Source organism: Dasypus novemcinctus, chromosome 4 (genome assembly GCF_030445035.2).
Source record: "Dasypus novemcinctus isolate mDasNov1 chromosome 4, mDasNov1.1.hap2, whole genome shotgun sequence".
Lineage (NCBI taxonomy): Eukaryota > Metazoa > Chordata > Mammalia > Cingulata > Dasypodidae > Dasypus > Dasypus novemcinctus.
The window spans coordinates 64,549,706-64,567,712 of record NC_080676.1 but is presented as its reverse complement, the minus strand read 5'-3'; the positions used below and the strand labels follow the sequence as shown (position 1 = coordinate 64,567,712).

The 18,007-nt window shown below is 35.7% G+C and overlaps 1 protein-coding gene across 1 annotated transcript in view; it reads right to left on the bottom strand.

Moving 5' to 3' along the window:
• The window catches only part of TPRG1 (tumor protein p63 regulated 1), a 149,408-nt gene that overhangs the window by 4,655 nt on the left and 126,746 nt on the right, over positions 1-18,007 (bottom strand). The window contains exon 5 of the mRNA XM_004469612.5: positions 12,823-12,976. Coding sequence (XP_004469669.1) covers positions 12,823-12,976 — 154 coding nt within the window. The remainder of the gene's footprint in view (positions 1-12,822; positions 12,977-18,007) is intronic.

Genomic DNA, 18,007 nt, shown 5'->3' with positions numbered 1-18,007 from the left:
GTTCAACAATATTTACTGATAGCCCCTCATAAGTCAGACAGCTGTTGATTGCTGCAGGAGATGTAAAGGCAAATAAAATACAGTCCTCAAAGAAGAGACACTCTAATAGAATGAACATATTCACTAACATAAACAGCAAAGTTCACTAAAATGAGCAACAAAAGCAAAAAGAGGGACAAAATTATAAAGGAGTCCGAAAGAGGGAAAATCATATCTGATTAGTAGATCAGATATGGCTTCAAAAAGGACATTCTTGAGACAATCCTCACAGGGTTAATAGGATTTCAAAAAATGGAGATAGAATTGGGAGGGCCTAGTAGGTATTTGTTGTTTTTTCCAGTCCAACATCATTTCCACCATTTGAAATTCCTCTTCTGGTAAGAATACCTAGATTTTCTTTTAAAGAAACATCTTCTACTTAACCCATGTGGTTTATGTGGAGCTGATTTTAATATGACTTGGGCCTAACCAATGAAAGGAACCTATTCTTCTGGCCCAAGGGATTGGTTCAAGCATAGGCACATGGCCAAACTGATAGAATATAAGCCAGGAGCTTATTTGGTTATTTTTACTATACATAGTAAGAAACTGACAAAGAATGAAGTCAACAAAGATGAAAGAACTAAAACAAGAAGAGAGACGAATTCTTGACAAAGTCACTTGAATTATTGGATCAATCTATTCCAACTTTTAAATTAAATGAACAACAACAACAAAATCCCTCTTTTGGTTAGGCCACATTGAATTAGGTTTGTTTTTCATCAAAAGAGTCTAACAATTCAGGGAGCACTCCAAACAGATACAAACTAAGGTAAGAATTAGAAAACTCCTGTCTTTGTAGTTCAGATAAACCTTTTCACATCTATTTTATCAGTCCAATAAAAACCTATTAGGTAAGTAAAAAAGGGTACCATCATTTCCAAGTTAGAAACCAAGGCTCATAGACAGTAAACAAGTTACCCACAGTTACTCCATTTTCTGAACTGTAGTAAAAAAGGAATAATAGGAAAAAGAGCCTACTTGCAGTGAGATCCAAATCAGTTTCTAAGGCAACTGGCTCACTATTATAAATTAAAACATTTAAAGTTCATTCTAAGTTCAATACAAATTATTAAGCATCCCTTATAAAAGGATCATTGTTCTTCCCAATTCTCCACAAGGAAAATTCAGTTTTTGCTTTAAGGTATTAACACAAGAGTACCTGTTTGTGATGATTCAATAAATCCCAATAAGAGAAGTCTGAAGTCCTTTATCATAACTCAAATTTTCCATATAGGTTTTACCCTGGATTTGTGTTTTATACCAAAATGTCCTCAAGCATACCACTTATTTTTAGACCTGGGTTTCCTTATCAATAAAAACAAATCTAAAATTTAAATGTACCTATCATTAGTGTTTAACTTTACTTATAAGGAAAAAAAAAGTCATATAACTGCAACTTCTGTAATTGACCGTGTTACATTAGTAAATTCACTTCCCTCTTTTGAGTCTCAGTTTGCTTCTCTGAATAAGAGTGGAATCAATGGTTTTTTAAGACAATTTCAGAGGTAAAAAAATTTAGTGACTCTGACAATGAAACAGAATAGAGTACCTCGATGTCTGTGGGTTTTCAACATAAACTAAGCTTTTTCTCCCTCTCTACTTTTCTTCCAAGTAATATTTACCTATTTGGATAATGTTAAAATATTAATTTTTTTAAATAGGATTTTGATTGTTCTCCATGAGACAGCAGCAAAGAGGGACTGATGGCATCTCCTACTTCTGATTCCCAGACTCAGCATCTACTATGAGACCTTGACAGAAATCTAAATTTCGGTATCTCTGAGTGAAACAAATTATAATGACATAGCCTGGTGTTTCTAGAAGAGAAATATTTGTGGTAAGGGACATACTGCCTTTCAGTGAAATCCACTAGTGCTTTAGTTAATTGGATAAGATAAGCAAGAAGAACTGTTCTTTCTTTAGTTTCTGAAAGAGTAGAACAAAAAAGGAAGAATACATCAGATGAGCCTTTAAACACCATGTTTTAAAATCATGGAATCTCAGGGTCAGAAATGTTCTTAAACTTCATTAAGTCATTTATTTACTGTTTTAATAACCTTTGACACATGCTCACCAAGAAGTCACATCCCTCTACACAGACATACCCAGTGATGTGAACTCACAGCTGCCTAAGGAAGTCCATTACATCATTGTGTGTGATAGGAAAAATGCTTAGGATTTGATGCCGAAGGCCAGGCGTTTTTTTAGTGCCCTACCAGTTACATTTGGTGAGGCCTTGGATAAATCATTTAATCTCACTGAACCTGAGTTTACTCATCTGAAAATGGAAATAAAATAATAATAATAATTAAAAATACCAACTTCATTATTGTATGAATTTAAGTGCCATATTAAAATGTTTCTAAGCCATATTATTTACAGTTATAAATATCATATTTATTTATAGACTAGAAAAGACCTTAGCCCATTTAGTCCTACTTTCTCAAATTCCATACTGTGACCACCAATTTCCGTAATATGCATCATAGAGATTCCTGAAAGCACTTTTTATGATAACATGCTTTTTTTTTCTTTTAACAAAAAGTTTCCTGGATGCCAAAGGATAAATTAAATCCTATTCAGACACCATAATTTCAAAATACCTGGGCTGAGTCTCTAAGTTTCTTTCCCAAGATATTTATCAATTACAAAGGGAAAAAGAGTAACTTTACAGAGGAGAAACAGCATACACTACCTTAACCAAGTGATCAAATTTAATACCATGCATAGAAAGAGATATAAACATCATGAACTCATGACCTAATGCAATGGATAGGACACAACATCATTTCTGTAGCATTCTTACCCAAATGCTTGACTTCAATCTTATCATGAGAAAACATCAGGCAAACCTAAACTGAGAAATAGCCTACAAAATAACTAGTCAGTATTCATCAAAAGTGTCAAAGTCAAGAAAGACCAGGAAAGATTGAGAAACTGTTACTGACTGGAGGAGAATAAGGAGAACAACTAAATGTAATGTGGAATCCTAAACTGGATCCTGGATCAGACAAAGAACCTGAGGGGGAAATCTGGTGAAATTCGAATAAGATATGTATACTTTAGTTAATCGTATTGTTGCAATAGCAATTTCTTTGTTTTGATAACTGTGCTATGATTATATAAATTAACATTAGGGGAAGCTGGATAAAGGATATATGAGAGCTGTGTACTATTTTTGCGTTTATTTCTGTAAGTCTAAAATTATTTCAAGATAAAATGGTTTAAAATTTGAGGTTAAAATAAACACTGGTTATTAGCTTCAGGGGATTGTTGACGCTTTCCAATTCATTAAGGAGAAAGGTTAAAAATAAAAAGATAGCAAAACATTGTTGCCTTGTTTCTCTTACCTCTATATTTATGAATATAAAACCTATGCAAAACAAGCATTGGTGGATTTTCATTAGCAATGTGTTTTTCGAGCATAAATTATACTGAGACACTTTAATTCCCTGAAGAATTTTTTATACAGAACTGTTAAATGATTTTTATTTTTTCTGTTTTAATTTTTTATTTATTCTGAAATTTTTCCACTGGATAGATCCTTTTGTATGCAACTTTACTACAAAAATTTGATTTTTGTTCATTTCAAATTTAGTCATACATGTTTTTTCCCAAGGGTATAATTCCTAATATGATTATTTTTCTGAGAATACTTTTAGCCCTTAATTTAATTTCGTGTTTATTAACTTTAATCAGAAACTTTTCCCAAGCCAAATTTTACTTCTTAATGTCAGAAGAAATATGTGACCATTTGGTTTCCTTAGCATCTATGTTAGTCTTAACTGCTTTAAAGAATTGTCTGTGTGTATGTAAATTGCTTCTATCAGTATTAGTACTCTGAACTCTCTGTATGACTAACAGAGAAAACATCTAAATCCATTCTAGAAATATTGGTGAAACACCTACATTCTATTTCAAGTGTATCCTAAGTGCTATGAACAGACAAGAAAAGTTCCTGTACTCATTAAGCTTACAATTTAGTGGTAGGAAACAGAAAGCAAAAACAAAAAGAAATATACAATTTCAATGATAATAAATACTATGAGGAAAATAAAATGTGATGAAAGAATAGAGTAGTGGGATCAAGGGTTACTTTACATAGTGTCCTTGGAGAAATTTTTCTGAGAAGGTAACACTTGAGAAGGGGCTCAGATGATGAGAGAAGCCAATCATGTGGGGAAAGTTATGCCAGGTTAAAAAAAAAAAAAAGTACCTGCAAAAGTTGTGAGGTAGGGATGCATTTAGTTTATTCAAGGAACAGGAAAAAGGTCTGTGATGCTGGAGTATAGTGATGGAGAAGAGGTGAAACTGGAGCAGTTAGGTGCAGAGATGGGAGCAGTAGTAGGCACAGAGAGTCTTTTGGGTCATGCTAATGATTTTGTGTTCAAGTAATCTAAAGAGGAGTTCAGTGTTGAATGATTTTTATTGTAAAAAAAAATAATCCTGGATTCTGTGTGGAGATTTAGTGTTAGGATTGAGAATGCGAGCAGGAAGACTAGTTTGCAGGTTATTTCAGTAGTCCAGGTGATGATGATGGCCCAGAATAGCAGTGGAGAACATGAAACAGGTTGAATTAGAGGTATTTTTTGGACATAGAGTCCAGAATTTGCTAATATGATTGAATAAAAGATGTGCAGGGAAGAGAGGAATCAAAGACAACATCTAGATTTTTGATCTGAGCAACTGGGTGACTAGTGATATTACTGAATTGGGAAAGCCTGGAGGAGGTACAAGTTGAAATTGGTGATGTACAATGATCAGGGATTCTGTTTTGGATGTGTTATTTGAGATGTTGAGATGTCTAACCTGTGAGCTTCTTAGAGAAAATGATTCCAAATCATTCTTAGAGAGGAATTGATTCCAAAAGACAACTGGAATCATGGGTCTGGAGCACAAAGAAATAGATATACAGTTGAAAAGTTCATGTTTATAGTTTAAAATTCCATACTAATAGAGTTAAAAGTCAAGAAGGATATTCATAAAGTGAAGTTTATAGCTTATACAAAACAGTATATATGGCAGTAGGTAGAAATCAACACATTTAGAAAACTTTTGTTGGACAAGATGCTAGGCTTCGGGGCAATACAGAGGGGCTCTAATAGGGAAATTGAGGATCTTAGAGTTACAAAGACTTGCCCAAAGCCAAATGCCAGAGAACTAATATAGTGCTTGAGCAAGGGTTGGGACACAAGTTTCCTGACTAGAGTCCTAAAGTCCTCTCTTCTAAATAATACTGCTGTTATGAGCAGTAAAATCCTAATATTTAGGAAAGGACTCATGTTCTTCATTTTCAAAGGAATAGAGAAAAAAAATCAGCCTCAATAATTTTCAAACCATGTTCCTTAGAACACTGGATTTCCTCATAGGTTAGTTATCATATAATTTTTAATCCAAACTAGGATACTTTTGAGAGGAAAGAAGGTAGGTTAATAATAATGCTGGGAATGCTTCAATATTGGTTCATCAGTTGAAACAAATATATTACACTAATGGAAGATGTTGTTAATAGGGGAAATGTGGGAGGTGGGTTATATGGGAATCCCCTATACTTTCAGTATAACTTTTTTGTAATCTAAAACTTCTCTATGGGAAGTGGATGTGGCTCAAGTGAGTGGGCTCCTGTCTACCATGTGGGGCGGACCCAGGTTTGGTTCCCAGGCCTCCTGGTGAAGGCAAGCTGCCCTGCGCTGCCATGGAAAGCTGGCCCTCACGGCGAGCTGACACAGCAAGATGACATGATAAAAGAGACACAGAGGAAAGACAATGAAAGACAAAAAACCAGGGAGCTGAGGTGGCTCAAGTGAGAAGAGGGCCTCTCTCCCATGTCAGAGGTCCCAGGATTGGTTCCTGGTACCTCCTAAAGAGAAAATGAGAAGACAAGCAGACCCAGAGGAACATGCAGCAAATGGACACAAAGAGCAGACAGCAAGTGCAGGCAGCAAGGGTGGGGGGGGAGAATAAATCTAAAAAATAAATCTAAAAAAGTAAATACATAAAATAAAACTTCTCTAAAAATAAGCTTTAATAATAGTAATCATAATAATGCTGGAACTACAGATTCCTGGATGTTGGGGTAAGGCTACAGAAGAAAAGTGAAAAGCCCAGCAGGTAAACTACTTTAGTATCTTCAATTACATCAATCGTAGCTCCTCTAGTTTTATAAGTTTCATATATTTGAGTTCTGAGTAAGATTTTTTTTAATGCTTTTGATTTTTAGAACTATTTGAAAATTGGTAGAGTAAGCATGCCTAGGAAACTTCAGCTCTATGATTGAATCTATGATTCAATCTAAACTATCTATAATGTCCAAATTTTATTCAGCTCTCAAAAGCAAGCTCAAACCCTATGTCTCCCACAATGCCTTACCACAGTCAATGCAAAATGTAATCTTTTATTCTATGACCTTTCACTTACACTTTCACTTAAATATTTCATCCAATTTTCTAAGAATTAGAATCATAAGTGCAGCTGTGTTTACAACCAAACCAGTATTTCTCTACCTTAGCAGAGTTTGGACCAAATAATTCATTTTTGCAGAGGGACTGCCCTCTGAATTGAAGGATATTTAGCAGCATCTTTAATGTCTATCACCAGATACCAGTAGTATCTAGGTGTAGCAACTGAAAATATATTCAGATATTTCAAATGTGGGCAAAATTGCCTCTTGTTGAGAATCACTGAACTAAAAGTATAGAATGATATAGCAGGAGTATTGGAATTAGACTTGGTTTAAGTTGCAACTATGACACTCACTAGCTGTGTCATTGTGGACAAGTTATTCAAACTCTCTGAATATTACAGTTCTTTTTCCATAAAATAAAGGCATTAATAGCATCAGACTTACAGGGTGGTTGTAAAGATTAAATGAAATAAAGTGTTTATATATGAGATGTGGGTATTTGTGTACATGAATTGCAGAAAGTATTGGGGAAATGAAATGAAAATGAAATGAGGCTGAAATATAAGTTGGAGTCAAATTGCAATAGGAATAAAGCAAGTCTGTTGCCAATAATCAATAATCATATGCCTTTTTCATGGACCAACAAATGTTACTCAAATTGTATTATTGAATGTCTCCTCAATCATAATCATATGCTTCATTACATGAGAATCCTCAGTGACCTTGGAATCTAGAGGTAGGAAAGAAAAATGAACTTGGCATTTCATTAGAGTCAGATGCACTTCATTTCCAGTCATTTCTGGGAGTCCTCTAAAAGAAGGAAGACAGACAGACCAGCAGTGAATTGAAGGAGAAGCACACTAAAGGCCAAGTCCCCAAGCTGACTCGAGCATTTCAAGTACCTGAACTCAATCTGTGTTGCAGAAATTCATTGTCATTTGATAGGAATGCCACAGCAAAACACTTTTCTCTCAACGCTTTAATGCACCCATTCCTGGCTCCCTATTTTATTTCCAGCAATTCCAATTACATAGGAACTGTGAGTTAGGGTGAAGTGTAGCAGCTTGTGAGTGTATTGAGGGTAGAGGGAGGTAGGGTTCTTCCTGACTTGACAGCAATTATTTAGCCTCTGAGTGCCTGGGTCCCTGGTTTACTTCAGGTATAGTCGGCCAGGAATTCACCGCCTAGAGTCTGTTTCCTTAGTGTAACCATTGCTTTCTTCCTGTTTACACTGGTTAGAGAGACCAGGTTTCATGCCTGCAGGCCCACATTCCTCAACTGAGCAGGTTTTCCAAGCCTTCAGGCTACAGGTTTCAGCCTCCTGTGCAGGGAGTGAAGCATGCCAGCAGAAAGAGCCAGCCTATCCATTACACAATTCTAGAAACCAACTGGGCAGCCAGATGACTGGACAGAATGTATTTATCACCCTCATGCATTTTACCTGGGATTTTCTTTATAGAGATGGTGTGTCACTGTTGGTAAATTCGGGTGTTTAGAGAGAAAAATGAGGATGAAGCAAGTTTCTCTTTTCCTGTACAAGAGAGATTTCTACACTTCTAATTTTCTATCCTGATCCTATGCCACTCCCCCAACGCTACCCTGCCAATACACACACACACAACTCCAGCTAAACTGAATGACTCTTTACATAAGAATAATTCATATACCTTTGTAAGTTTTGCTGCTTTTAACCATGTTCCTTCTACTTAAAATATCTCCCCCACCTTCTTTACCTGATAAATTACTCATGCATTGAACCTCATAACAAATGTCCTCACACCTGTGCACTGTGGGACTTTTCTATTGTCTTCTTTGCATTCCCATACGACCTTATGAATTCCTTATTTTGTATTATTAGTCTTAGTGTTCTATTCTTCTTGATATCTCAAGTTCCTGGCACACTGCCAGGCATGGAGTAGTCAATGCCAGATAGGTACTTAATGAATACTTGTTAAAGGGAAACCAAGGCACTAAGGATATAACATTAAATTTGGTTGCTAAAATATCTTTGGTTCATATCCACAAGCCCCTGGAAGAGAAGGATAAAATGCCAGGAGAGATTAAAAATGGTTGATGTAGATCACTTTGATTTGGCCATACAGCATCCATGATCCTTGACTATTACTTACCAGCTCTGGGCTTAGGCACTAGTCCCTCCCAGTGGCACTCTATCCAAACCCCAGGAACCTAACAAGTCAAATAAGGCTACAAGTTGCAAAATATAAAGTGGATGAAAGAAGGGAAGATAATTGAGACTACTTGTTAATATATAACACAATAAGAAAATGCAAATGAATATAAATAAACACACACACTCATACATATACACCTGTAACTCTTTCAGGTTTATATCCTTTTTCCTGACTTAATCACTCTTATGTATCCTCATTCTATCATCCTCTCCTGACTCACAAAGTTTTTGTTAGGATCGCATAAGTTGAATTCCTGAAAACATCTTGCAAACTATAATCAATAAATATAAGGTGAAAATACACATAGTACATGAGAGTAATTTTATGTTCTGAAATAAGAAATAATGCAATAAAACTATTATTGTGTATTTTTACAATAGTTTTATATGAGTGATACAAAGTGTGTGCACAGATTGGAAAACGTTGGTGAGGATGAGAGATAAGCAGAACTCAGGAACAAGGCCAATTGACAATCATGCTTACCAGTTTGGGAGTGGGATAGAGTTAGTGAGATGGATAGAAGGGAAAATAATGCTTTTGAAACAGTATATGTCACAAATTTGAGAGTGACTTAGTTGATCTGTATTAAGAGATAAAGAGAGAGCATAAATTACTCTTTATCCAAAAACACTTCATTTATTTTCATGTACCTCTATACCTCTTCACTTGGTCCAAACTTTGTTTTGTTCAATTAACACTCATTTAAAATATTTACTTTTTTTTTGCCTCCTCTGCTAAACAATGCCTCTACAAAGGCAAGACCCTTCACTCATTATGTTTATACCTTTAGGAATAATCATCATACCTGCACTTTGTGGTTGTCAGAAATATTTGTTGAATTAAGAGCTTCCAGATACAGTAGAAGAAAAGACTTTGGGTAATAATGTTTGCATTTTAAAAAGAAATGTAATTTTTAAAAATAATATTCTTCATTAGATTTGTAAACAATTTGAAGTTTACATGACTCCTCCCTTATGCTGCAGTATCTTTGTTAAATTGCTCTAGGTATTTGATTTAATATGGCCTGTGCATAAATTCAAACTTATTCTATATCCAAATATGAATAGCTCCCAGAAAGCCAATTGAGAGATCTAAGCTCTATAGGCTTTGAATATTCAGGGAGGATGCAAACTAAATGTGTTCATTCAAGCTTACCTGGGATGTGGGGAGTATGTGTTAATTAAAGCCTACCTGGAATGTGGGGACATGTGTTAATGCAAGACCTATCTGGTACTCAGATAAAAACATTTGAAACTCTAAGAAACTAACAAAAAAAAGGTCGTTTTGCATATAGGCACCATTTGACTCTCCACTCCTATATCCTCTGTATATAAGGAACCCAAAAATCCTATTCAGGGCTCGTTTTTTTTTTTTTTATTAGGAAGCCCAGCCAGCTGTTAGTAAATCTTCCTTCTCAGCTTTTCGTGTCCTGGCCTTCAATACTGCATACACCCGACTTCTCTCTGCTACAACAGATTTAGTCATGAATTTCCCTCCATAACCCTCTTCTTTTTCCTATTTAATTCAAAATGGAGACAGAGAATGAGTGTATATCATCATTTTAAATTTTGCCTTATGCCAAATAGTCACATAAAAGAGAGCCTAGATCCCTAGAATTACCCTTCTTTATATTTATTCTTTTACATTAATATAACTGGATCTTAATCAAAGCTCACCTTCGAAATTGTTCCTGAACACAAATAATACTGTGATATAAAAACAAACAACAAAAAGAAACTAAGACTCAAAGAACTGGATCAAAGTACTCATCATATCACATCCCAGATGGAGAGCACTTGTTTTCCTAGGCAGCTGGGACTTAGGGTAGCCTTTGAATTAAAAAAAAAAAAATGACTTGCTGGATCAAAATGCCAGAAGGAAAGAAATACTTTGAAAGAATAATTTAAGGAGAAAAACCTTAAAAGAAATATAACTTTCAGACCCCCACAAAGTAATACTATTGACTAAAAACCAATCAACTAACTAACTATCCATCTTGGGAAGCTCACAACACACACACATACAACTGCTATTTTTATTTTTAGCCAATAAGAGCTCTATGACCATCGAGCTTCTCTTTTAGCTTTGGTCAGTAAAAAGCCTAGGAAAATACTACATGTATAGGTATTGGAGGAATAATTATTCCATCCCCCTCTGGTATTTTATTGTTTTAACCTTCCTTTATAAATCAGTTTGTTGTATTTTTATGTAGTAGAATGAAGCAAAGTCCTATGGTAAGGCCCTGGCATTTTGCAGCAGTTCATAGAACTAGTTCTTTAATGCCTCACCCTGAATTTCTTCCAGCAAAGGACTTAAGGGAATATGGACTGATAGCACCAGGTTTGAGGAACAAGATAAGACTTGGCATAGGAAATAATGGATGTAATAAGCAAGGCAGTTGGTATTTATTTTGACTTCCAATAAAATATAATTATATTAACTCAAAAAGATATATTATTTTAATGGCTAGATCCAGACTTCCTGTAAAGGAGGGAAAAATGCTTGGGAAATGCATTATTAAGTCTTCTGAAATGGGTTAACAGGCATTTAAATTGCTCTCCATTGATAAAAACAAAAACAAAAGGAGTTTGGGAAGGAGCAAGAGCATAGTAGGGGAGAGGATCTGGGATTATGGAACAATGTGTCACAGGATTATTAACAAAGACTTTTAAAAACAGAGAGGTCTGATATTTCACTTTGAGTCCTGGGCATTATTGTGATGCAAACTTATACTCTGTCTTCAGGACACCTTCAGCAAGTCTGCTCTCACACCCTCATACCATATTAAGTGTTTGCAGTTCTTATTGGTTTTTTCACTTTGCTTTGTTTTGTTGGCCTTGGGAGGGACTGATGTTGATATATGAGTGGGAGTGTGAACTAGGGCTATCAAATGGGAAGTAGCAAACAACCACCTATACACTAAACTAATTTAGTGCCTTCAATAGCTTGGAAGAAAGGGGAAGGATGAGACCATAAGCCCTTGAGGACATTTTCATAAATCTTCAGAGGATCACTGATTTTTCCTGGAAGTAGTGTAGGGTTCAAGCCAACTCTACTTATATATTAGGGGGAATAAAGTCCCCATATGACATCTTATCACATATATGTTGCCTCAAAATATGCTTAGAATAGGGAACATATCAATTTTAAATATCTGTTTACATACATACATGCATATATAGATATTTATCTACATGCATAAATGAATCAAGAGTGTTTAACTTAATACAAGAGATACAATGTCTGTCATCAACCACAGAAAGACATTAAGGTACAGATTGCTAAATTTTGAATTTATAGCAAATAAAGAGTTATGATATCCTAAAGTGAAGAACAGAGTAAAAAGGCAAATATAAAAAAAAAAATGGTACAAAGGCAAATATAAAAAGAAAAAAAAAGGAGCAGTCAAGAATTTCTAGACCTACAAGCACATGTGTATATTTGGTTTTGTCAAAAAAAATTAAAGTTTGATCTTTAACTATAGTTTCAGCTCCAATTGTTTTAATTCTTGACTATTTACTGCATTGAGCAATACTTAAGCCTCTCAAGGGGAGATTAAAGAATAGCAGGACTATCCCTGCCATTGATTAATTTAAAAATCTATTTGAGGAGATGAGATTTAAAGACAAAAAATAATCTTAATCTCTTTACAGTTTATTATCCTATTTAGCTTTACCATGGTCCAAAGAGGTAGGGAGGAAGGGCAGACATGAGTATCTTCATTGTAGGGATGAGAATACTGAAGCCCAGAGAGAGAAGTGATTTAGTCAAACTTGACCACAGAGCCTTATCTGATTAAACACACTTTATATCACTCTACACTTCTTCCCTGAATAAAATAATTAGGATTTAATTATATATAGAAAATTATATATGTGCTTTGTAGGCAATAAATAGAGTCATACAAAAACAACTATCACAATTTATTAACGATGTTATCCTGAAGGAAATTAGAAAGGGGCAAACAGCATAGTTTGGCTACTATGACTATTGTATATATTTAAATATATAAAACAGCACCACTGTACTAAAATAGGTTCCATAAATCTATGAAGGTTTTGTCTATATGAACCCTTGGTTGTATCTTCTAATCACCTTTAATCTTTCTTTAACAGTTATAGTTTAGAAGTTTATAGCTTCCACCAATAACGCTGTTCTAAGAGTGATGCTCAAGTTGCCTCCTACCTTGCAAATTTTGAGGAACTTCTCACTGCTGTATTTCATAGGGTGCTCTGCAAAAGTGGCATAAGGAACTTCATTGGACCACGGGTTCCATTTGGACAACAGAGACTGTTGCTCCGGACTCCCCCAGTAGATCCTAAGACCTTCTCCCTGTCTCCTACAAGGAAAAAGTTTTCCATTTGATTAACCAGTATAAAACATAAAAAAGTGTGAAAATATCTGGATCAGCCTTTATATTGTCCCCGAGATAGGTGCTAACCTCCAATTAGTTGAAATGTTTGAGAGAAGTTTGGAGATGAGAAGAAAATGATTAATTTGGTTGCAAATATGAGTTCAAGATGTTGAGAATTATATGTGGAAACTCTTAGTTGGAAATGTGACTCTGATGCTCAGGAAAGAAGCCAGACCTGGAGATAGAGATACTAACCTCATTCCAATATTCTGATGGTAAGATTTTCAAAGAGAATGGGAGGATGAGGAGGCAGGGAGGTGGGACAATAACTGAAACAGTCAAGGTAGAAGACTGTTTAGAAGAGAAGGGAGATCTCAACAGTTACGATTTCCACAAAGCAGTCAGTGTGACCAAGTACTGACTAAGAAAGACCATAGAACTTCTTAATGAGGAGTGCACAAGAATATCCATCCAAGATGCTCTGTTACCTCAGTCTCTGTTCCTCATGAACCTCTATTATTTGCACATATTCCACCCAGTGAAATTGTTTCATTAAATATGCCAAAGTATGCAGAGAGACTGCCTACCACTTCTCTCTAAATTCACTCTTGACCCATGACTTTACTATCCAGTAGAGCCCAGACCTGGTCATCTGGCAAACCCAATGCAGAGCTAGAGAAAGTCAACCTGGGAATAGGGAGAGAAATTGCGGCAGAGAAGTAAGCCTACATGGAATGATATAACTGTAATTTCTGTGGCCTCTTCTCTTGTGAGTGTGAGTGTGTGTGTGTGTATGTGTATGATATATATCCTTCAGAATTTATGACTTGTGGTTTTAGACATCTCTGAATGCAAAGAGCTGTCTGGAGGTAAAGCCAAGCTCAGGTGCTTTGCGTTTGATAAGCTTTAAAACTAAGTTGCCTGTAATTCTAGACAGTCCTATGGAACATAACAGAGGTCTCATTTCTTCTAGAAATTAAATCCTGGGATTTCTAGAATGTAAAACTAAAGCTTAATTGTTGTGCCTTCACAAAGCTGTCACTTCCTGTATTAAGGAAGAATTCCTTTGGGAATGCTATTATGGTTTCTGAATGCTTATCAATGTAAAGATGTGTGTAAACACAATCTCACATATGTATGCATATAACAGCACCCTTCCCTTTTTGCCTGATTCCTGAGCTTTTCCTTACAAAAGAAAATTAAGAAAAGAACCTGGCACAAACTGCTGCCGAGTTCTCAGTTTTTGATGATTATATTTGAAAGCTTATACCTAATCATTTTTTGTACTTAATCTTTTGCCCAAAAAAGGAAGAAGAAAAAAGAAAGAGGAAAAGAAAAATATTGTGCATACCGCTAAAATCTCCTCTTTAACTTACCACTGTCTCAACTGCTGCGCTGACATTTATCATCCTCCCTGTACTTTCCTTCATTATTTTTTTCTTTCTGGTCTGGCAACAAACACTAAGCTCGATGAATATTCTATGTGTATTGGTTAATTGAGCATTCTGGCTTGAATCCATTAAAACAACTTGCACAATGGAATTATTTACTGCTTCATATGTCAATTTATGTGCTGGGTGCAATTTTGCTTTTATCCAGAGGGGCTGAATATCTGGAAGCTAGTTCTGTAATAGGTACACTTTTATTCTTTCACCTTAGGGTAAGCCCAAATGAAGTTTAAGCATGAAATTGAATAAGGACCCTATTTCCAAATAGCTGACCAATTTTCTCATGGCAATGACATTTCTCAAAGAGATAGTATGCTACTAAATGTACAAGTTGAGCATGCCTTCTCTTCTGAGCTCCAGAGGTGATATCTTAGAATATAAATCTAGAACAAAGCAATGTTTCTAAACATAAAACTAAAGTAGGACTTCTCAGGCACCCCCAACCCCAGCAATGCATGTAGTCTCAGAGTACTGTACAGATCAGTCATCTTCTCTTTTGTCAAATATCATTAAAGAAGTTGTAGACTAGGTTGTATATACCTGTGGGTTTTTGAAGCTGTATGTACCTCAAAAATGCATGTTCTTAAATTTAATCCATTCCTGTGGGGGAGAACCCATTGTAAGTAGGACCTTTTGAGGAGGCTGCTTCAGTTAAGGTGTAAACTACTTCATTCAGGATGGGTCTTAATCCTTTTCTGGAGTCCTTTATAAAGTGAATGGAGAAGGATAGAGAGAGAGAGAGAGAGAGAATATCACGGAATCCAGAAGCTGAAAGCAATAAAACCCAGAAGAGAAGGGAGAGGACACCAGATGCTGCCATGTGGCAGAGGAGTCAGGGATCCCTGGCAGTCAGTATTCGGGAAGAAAGCATCCCCTTGATTATGCCTTGATTTGGACATCTTTCTCAGCCTCAAAACTGTAACCTAACAAATTCCCATTGTTAACCCAACCCATTTCATTGTATCTGCTTTCAGCAGCCTAGGCACATAAAACAATACACAAAAGAATTCAAAGCAAGGACTTGAACAGATATTTTCACACAATGTTCATAGCAGCATTATTCACAATTGCCAAAAGATGGAAGCAACATTAGTGTCCACCAACCAATAAATTGATTAAAAAATGTTTTATATACATTCAATGGCATATTATTCAGTCATAAAAAAGAAGAAAGTCCTGATACATATGGCAACATGGGTGAACCTTAAAGATATTATGCTGAGTGAAATAAGCCAGATACAAATGATAAATATTGTATGATCTCACTGAAAGGAAATAATTAGAATAAGCAAACCCATAGAGTTAGATTCTAGATTATAGATTATCAGGGACTGGATTTGACATAGAGAATGGGGAGTTGATGCTTAATTTTAGGTTGACTGTAAAGTTTTGGAATTGAATGGTGGTGGTGATAGCACATTATTGTGAGTGTAATTAATAGCATTGAATTATATATATAAATGTGTTTAAAGGGAAATTTTACATCATATGTATGTTACTAGAAGAAAAATTAAAAGATAAAACATAGGACTGTATAACAAAGTGAACCCTATTATAAATGGACTATGGTTAATAATACACATATAAAAAGTTATTTCATGAATTATAACAAATATGCCACACTAATACAAGGTATTAACAGGATGTTATATGGAAAAAATATACCTAATCACCTAATGTAAACTACGGACTATAGTTAATATAACAATTTTAATATTCTTTCACCAAGTATAACAAGGGTATCACCCTAATACTAAGAGTCAATAATAGGGAGTGTATTTCCCACACTACACTACTCTACACTACACAAATTTAATTTTTTACAATTTTAACAAATTTAACAAAATTTAACAAAACAAAACCATTGTGGAATGTAGATGTTTATGACAAGGAATGCTATATTAAATAGTTATGTGTGCTTACCATGAGAGAAGTCATGTGAGGTAATGGAGTGAAATAGAAAGGGCAATGAACTGAATGCCAAATTATTTGTGTCAGAGTCTTACACTTAACACTGTGTGACTAGGGGTGAGATCATTTTTCTTTCTTCATCAGTTTCCCCATATGTTCTTTAGAGTGTCTCCATGTTGTTACATTCTATGACCTCAGTAACTCTGTGTAAATGGTGTAGATGTCTATAGCTGTATCTTATGGATGCCATACAGCATCCATAAGAAAGCAGGCACTGGATTGCGCTTCTTTGGTTTAGAGGCATCAAATTATGCCCCTCTCCCCAAGCAGAACACATGGTCTGCAGCAGAGGCCAAAGGTACTGATACACCAAGTATTGTCCTGCCATTTCTCCTGGCTCTTAGACCTACCATGGCATTTTATAGCCACATAAAATCACAGAACAGTCATTATTTGATGGAATAGCAGTATAAAGAACATAGAAGGTAGAATGCCAGAAAGCTAGAATGGGTCTGGGAAGCCACAGCTAAGTACTATCATTCTGGAAAACAGATTCAGAAAGAACCAGGGTTCACCCAAAATACTACTATGGGATAGGCCTGAGCTGGTGAGAGCACTGGTCTCCCGAGGCCTTATTTAGGGGTCTTTTAATCACTTTGGGCCATTGCTACAAAAACGTATTCCAAGTCAAAACCCCATCATTATAAAACCCAGTCTTATTTTCAAAAGAAAAAGAGTTAAAAACAACTGTTCAAAGGGGCCTGTGATCATTTCTTGGAACAAACAGCCAGCCCAAAGATCCTAGCCAAAGGTTAGGAAGGAAATCTCCTTCAAAAAGAATACTAGGGCAAGTGAATGTGGCTCAAGCTGGGCTCCCACCTACTATGTGGGCAGTTCTGGGTTCAGTTCCCAGTGCCTCCTAAAGAAGATGAGCAAGAGCACGAGCTGACACAATGGACTGCACAGAGAGCTGCCACAAGATGATGCAGTGAGGTGACACAACCAACAGACACAGCAAGGAAACACAATGGACACAACAAACAGGGAATAGAGGTGGCTCAAGGGATTAGGCACCTCCCTCCCATACAGGAGATCCCAGGTTCGGTTCCTGGTGCCTCCTAAAAAAAGAAGATGAGCAGACAGTGAATGCAAACAATGGGGAGGACTGTAATTATGAAATAAATCTTTTTAAAAAGAAAACTAGCTTTAAAATTAACTATTATGAGATCATAAGAGATTGTATGAGATTATAAAATAGCACGAGAAGTAAAGGGGAAAATTCCAAATAAATTATATTGTTAGGTAAGAAGACTGGGTCTTTCTCACTGAGCTGCTATGATGGGGTTGGTGAAAGTGAGGACATGGTTCTCAATCAAGAAAGTCAAAACAAAATTATTAAGGAAAGGTAACATTTGTTAGCATCCTTGCCAAAATCATTGTAATTTTGATCAACCTGGCTTTCACTAGCTCTGTGTCTTTGGACATTTCACACCACTTTTCTGATCTTTAGGTGACAATAATTTCATGAGGAACAACAGGATAATGGATGAAGAAATGTTTTAGATGCTCTGAGACACTGTTCAACTAGCAAATATTGAGTGCCTACTATGTACCATAGTGTTTACAATCCACTATTAGAAACTTCATATTGTTAATT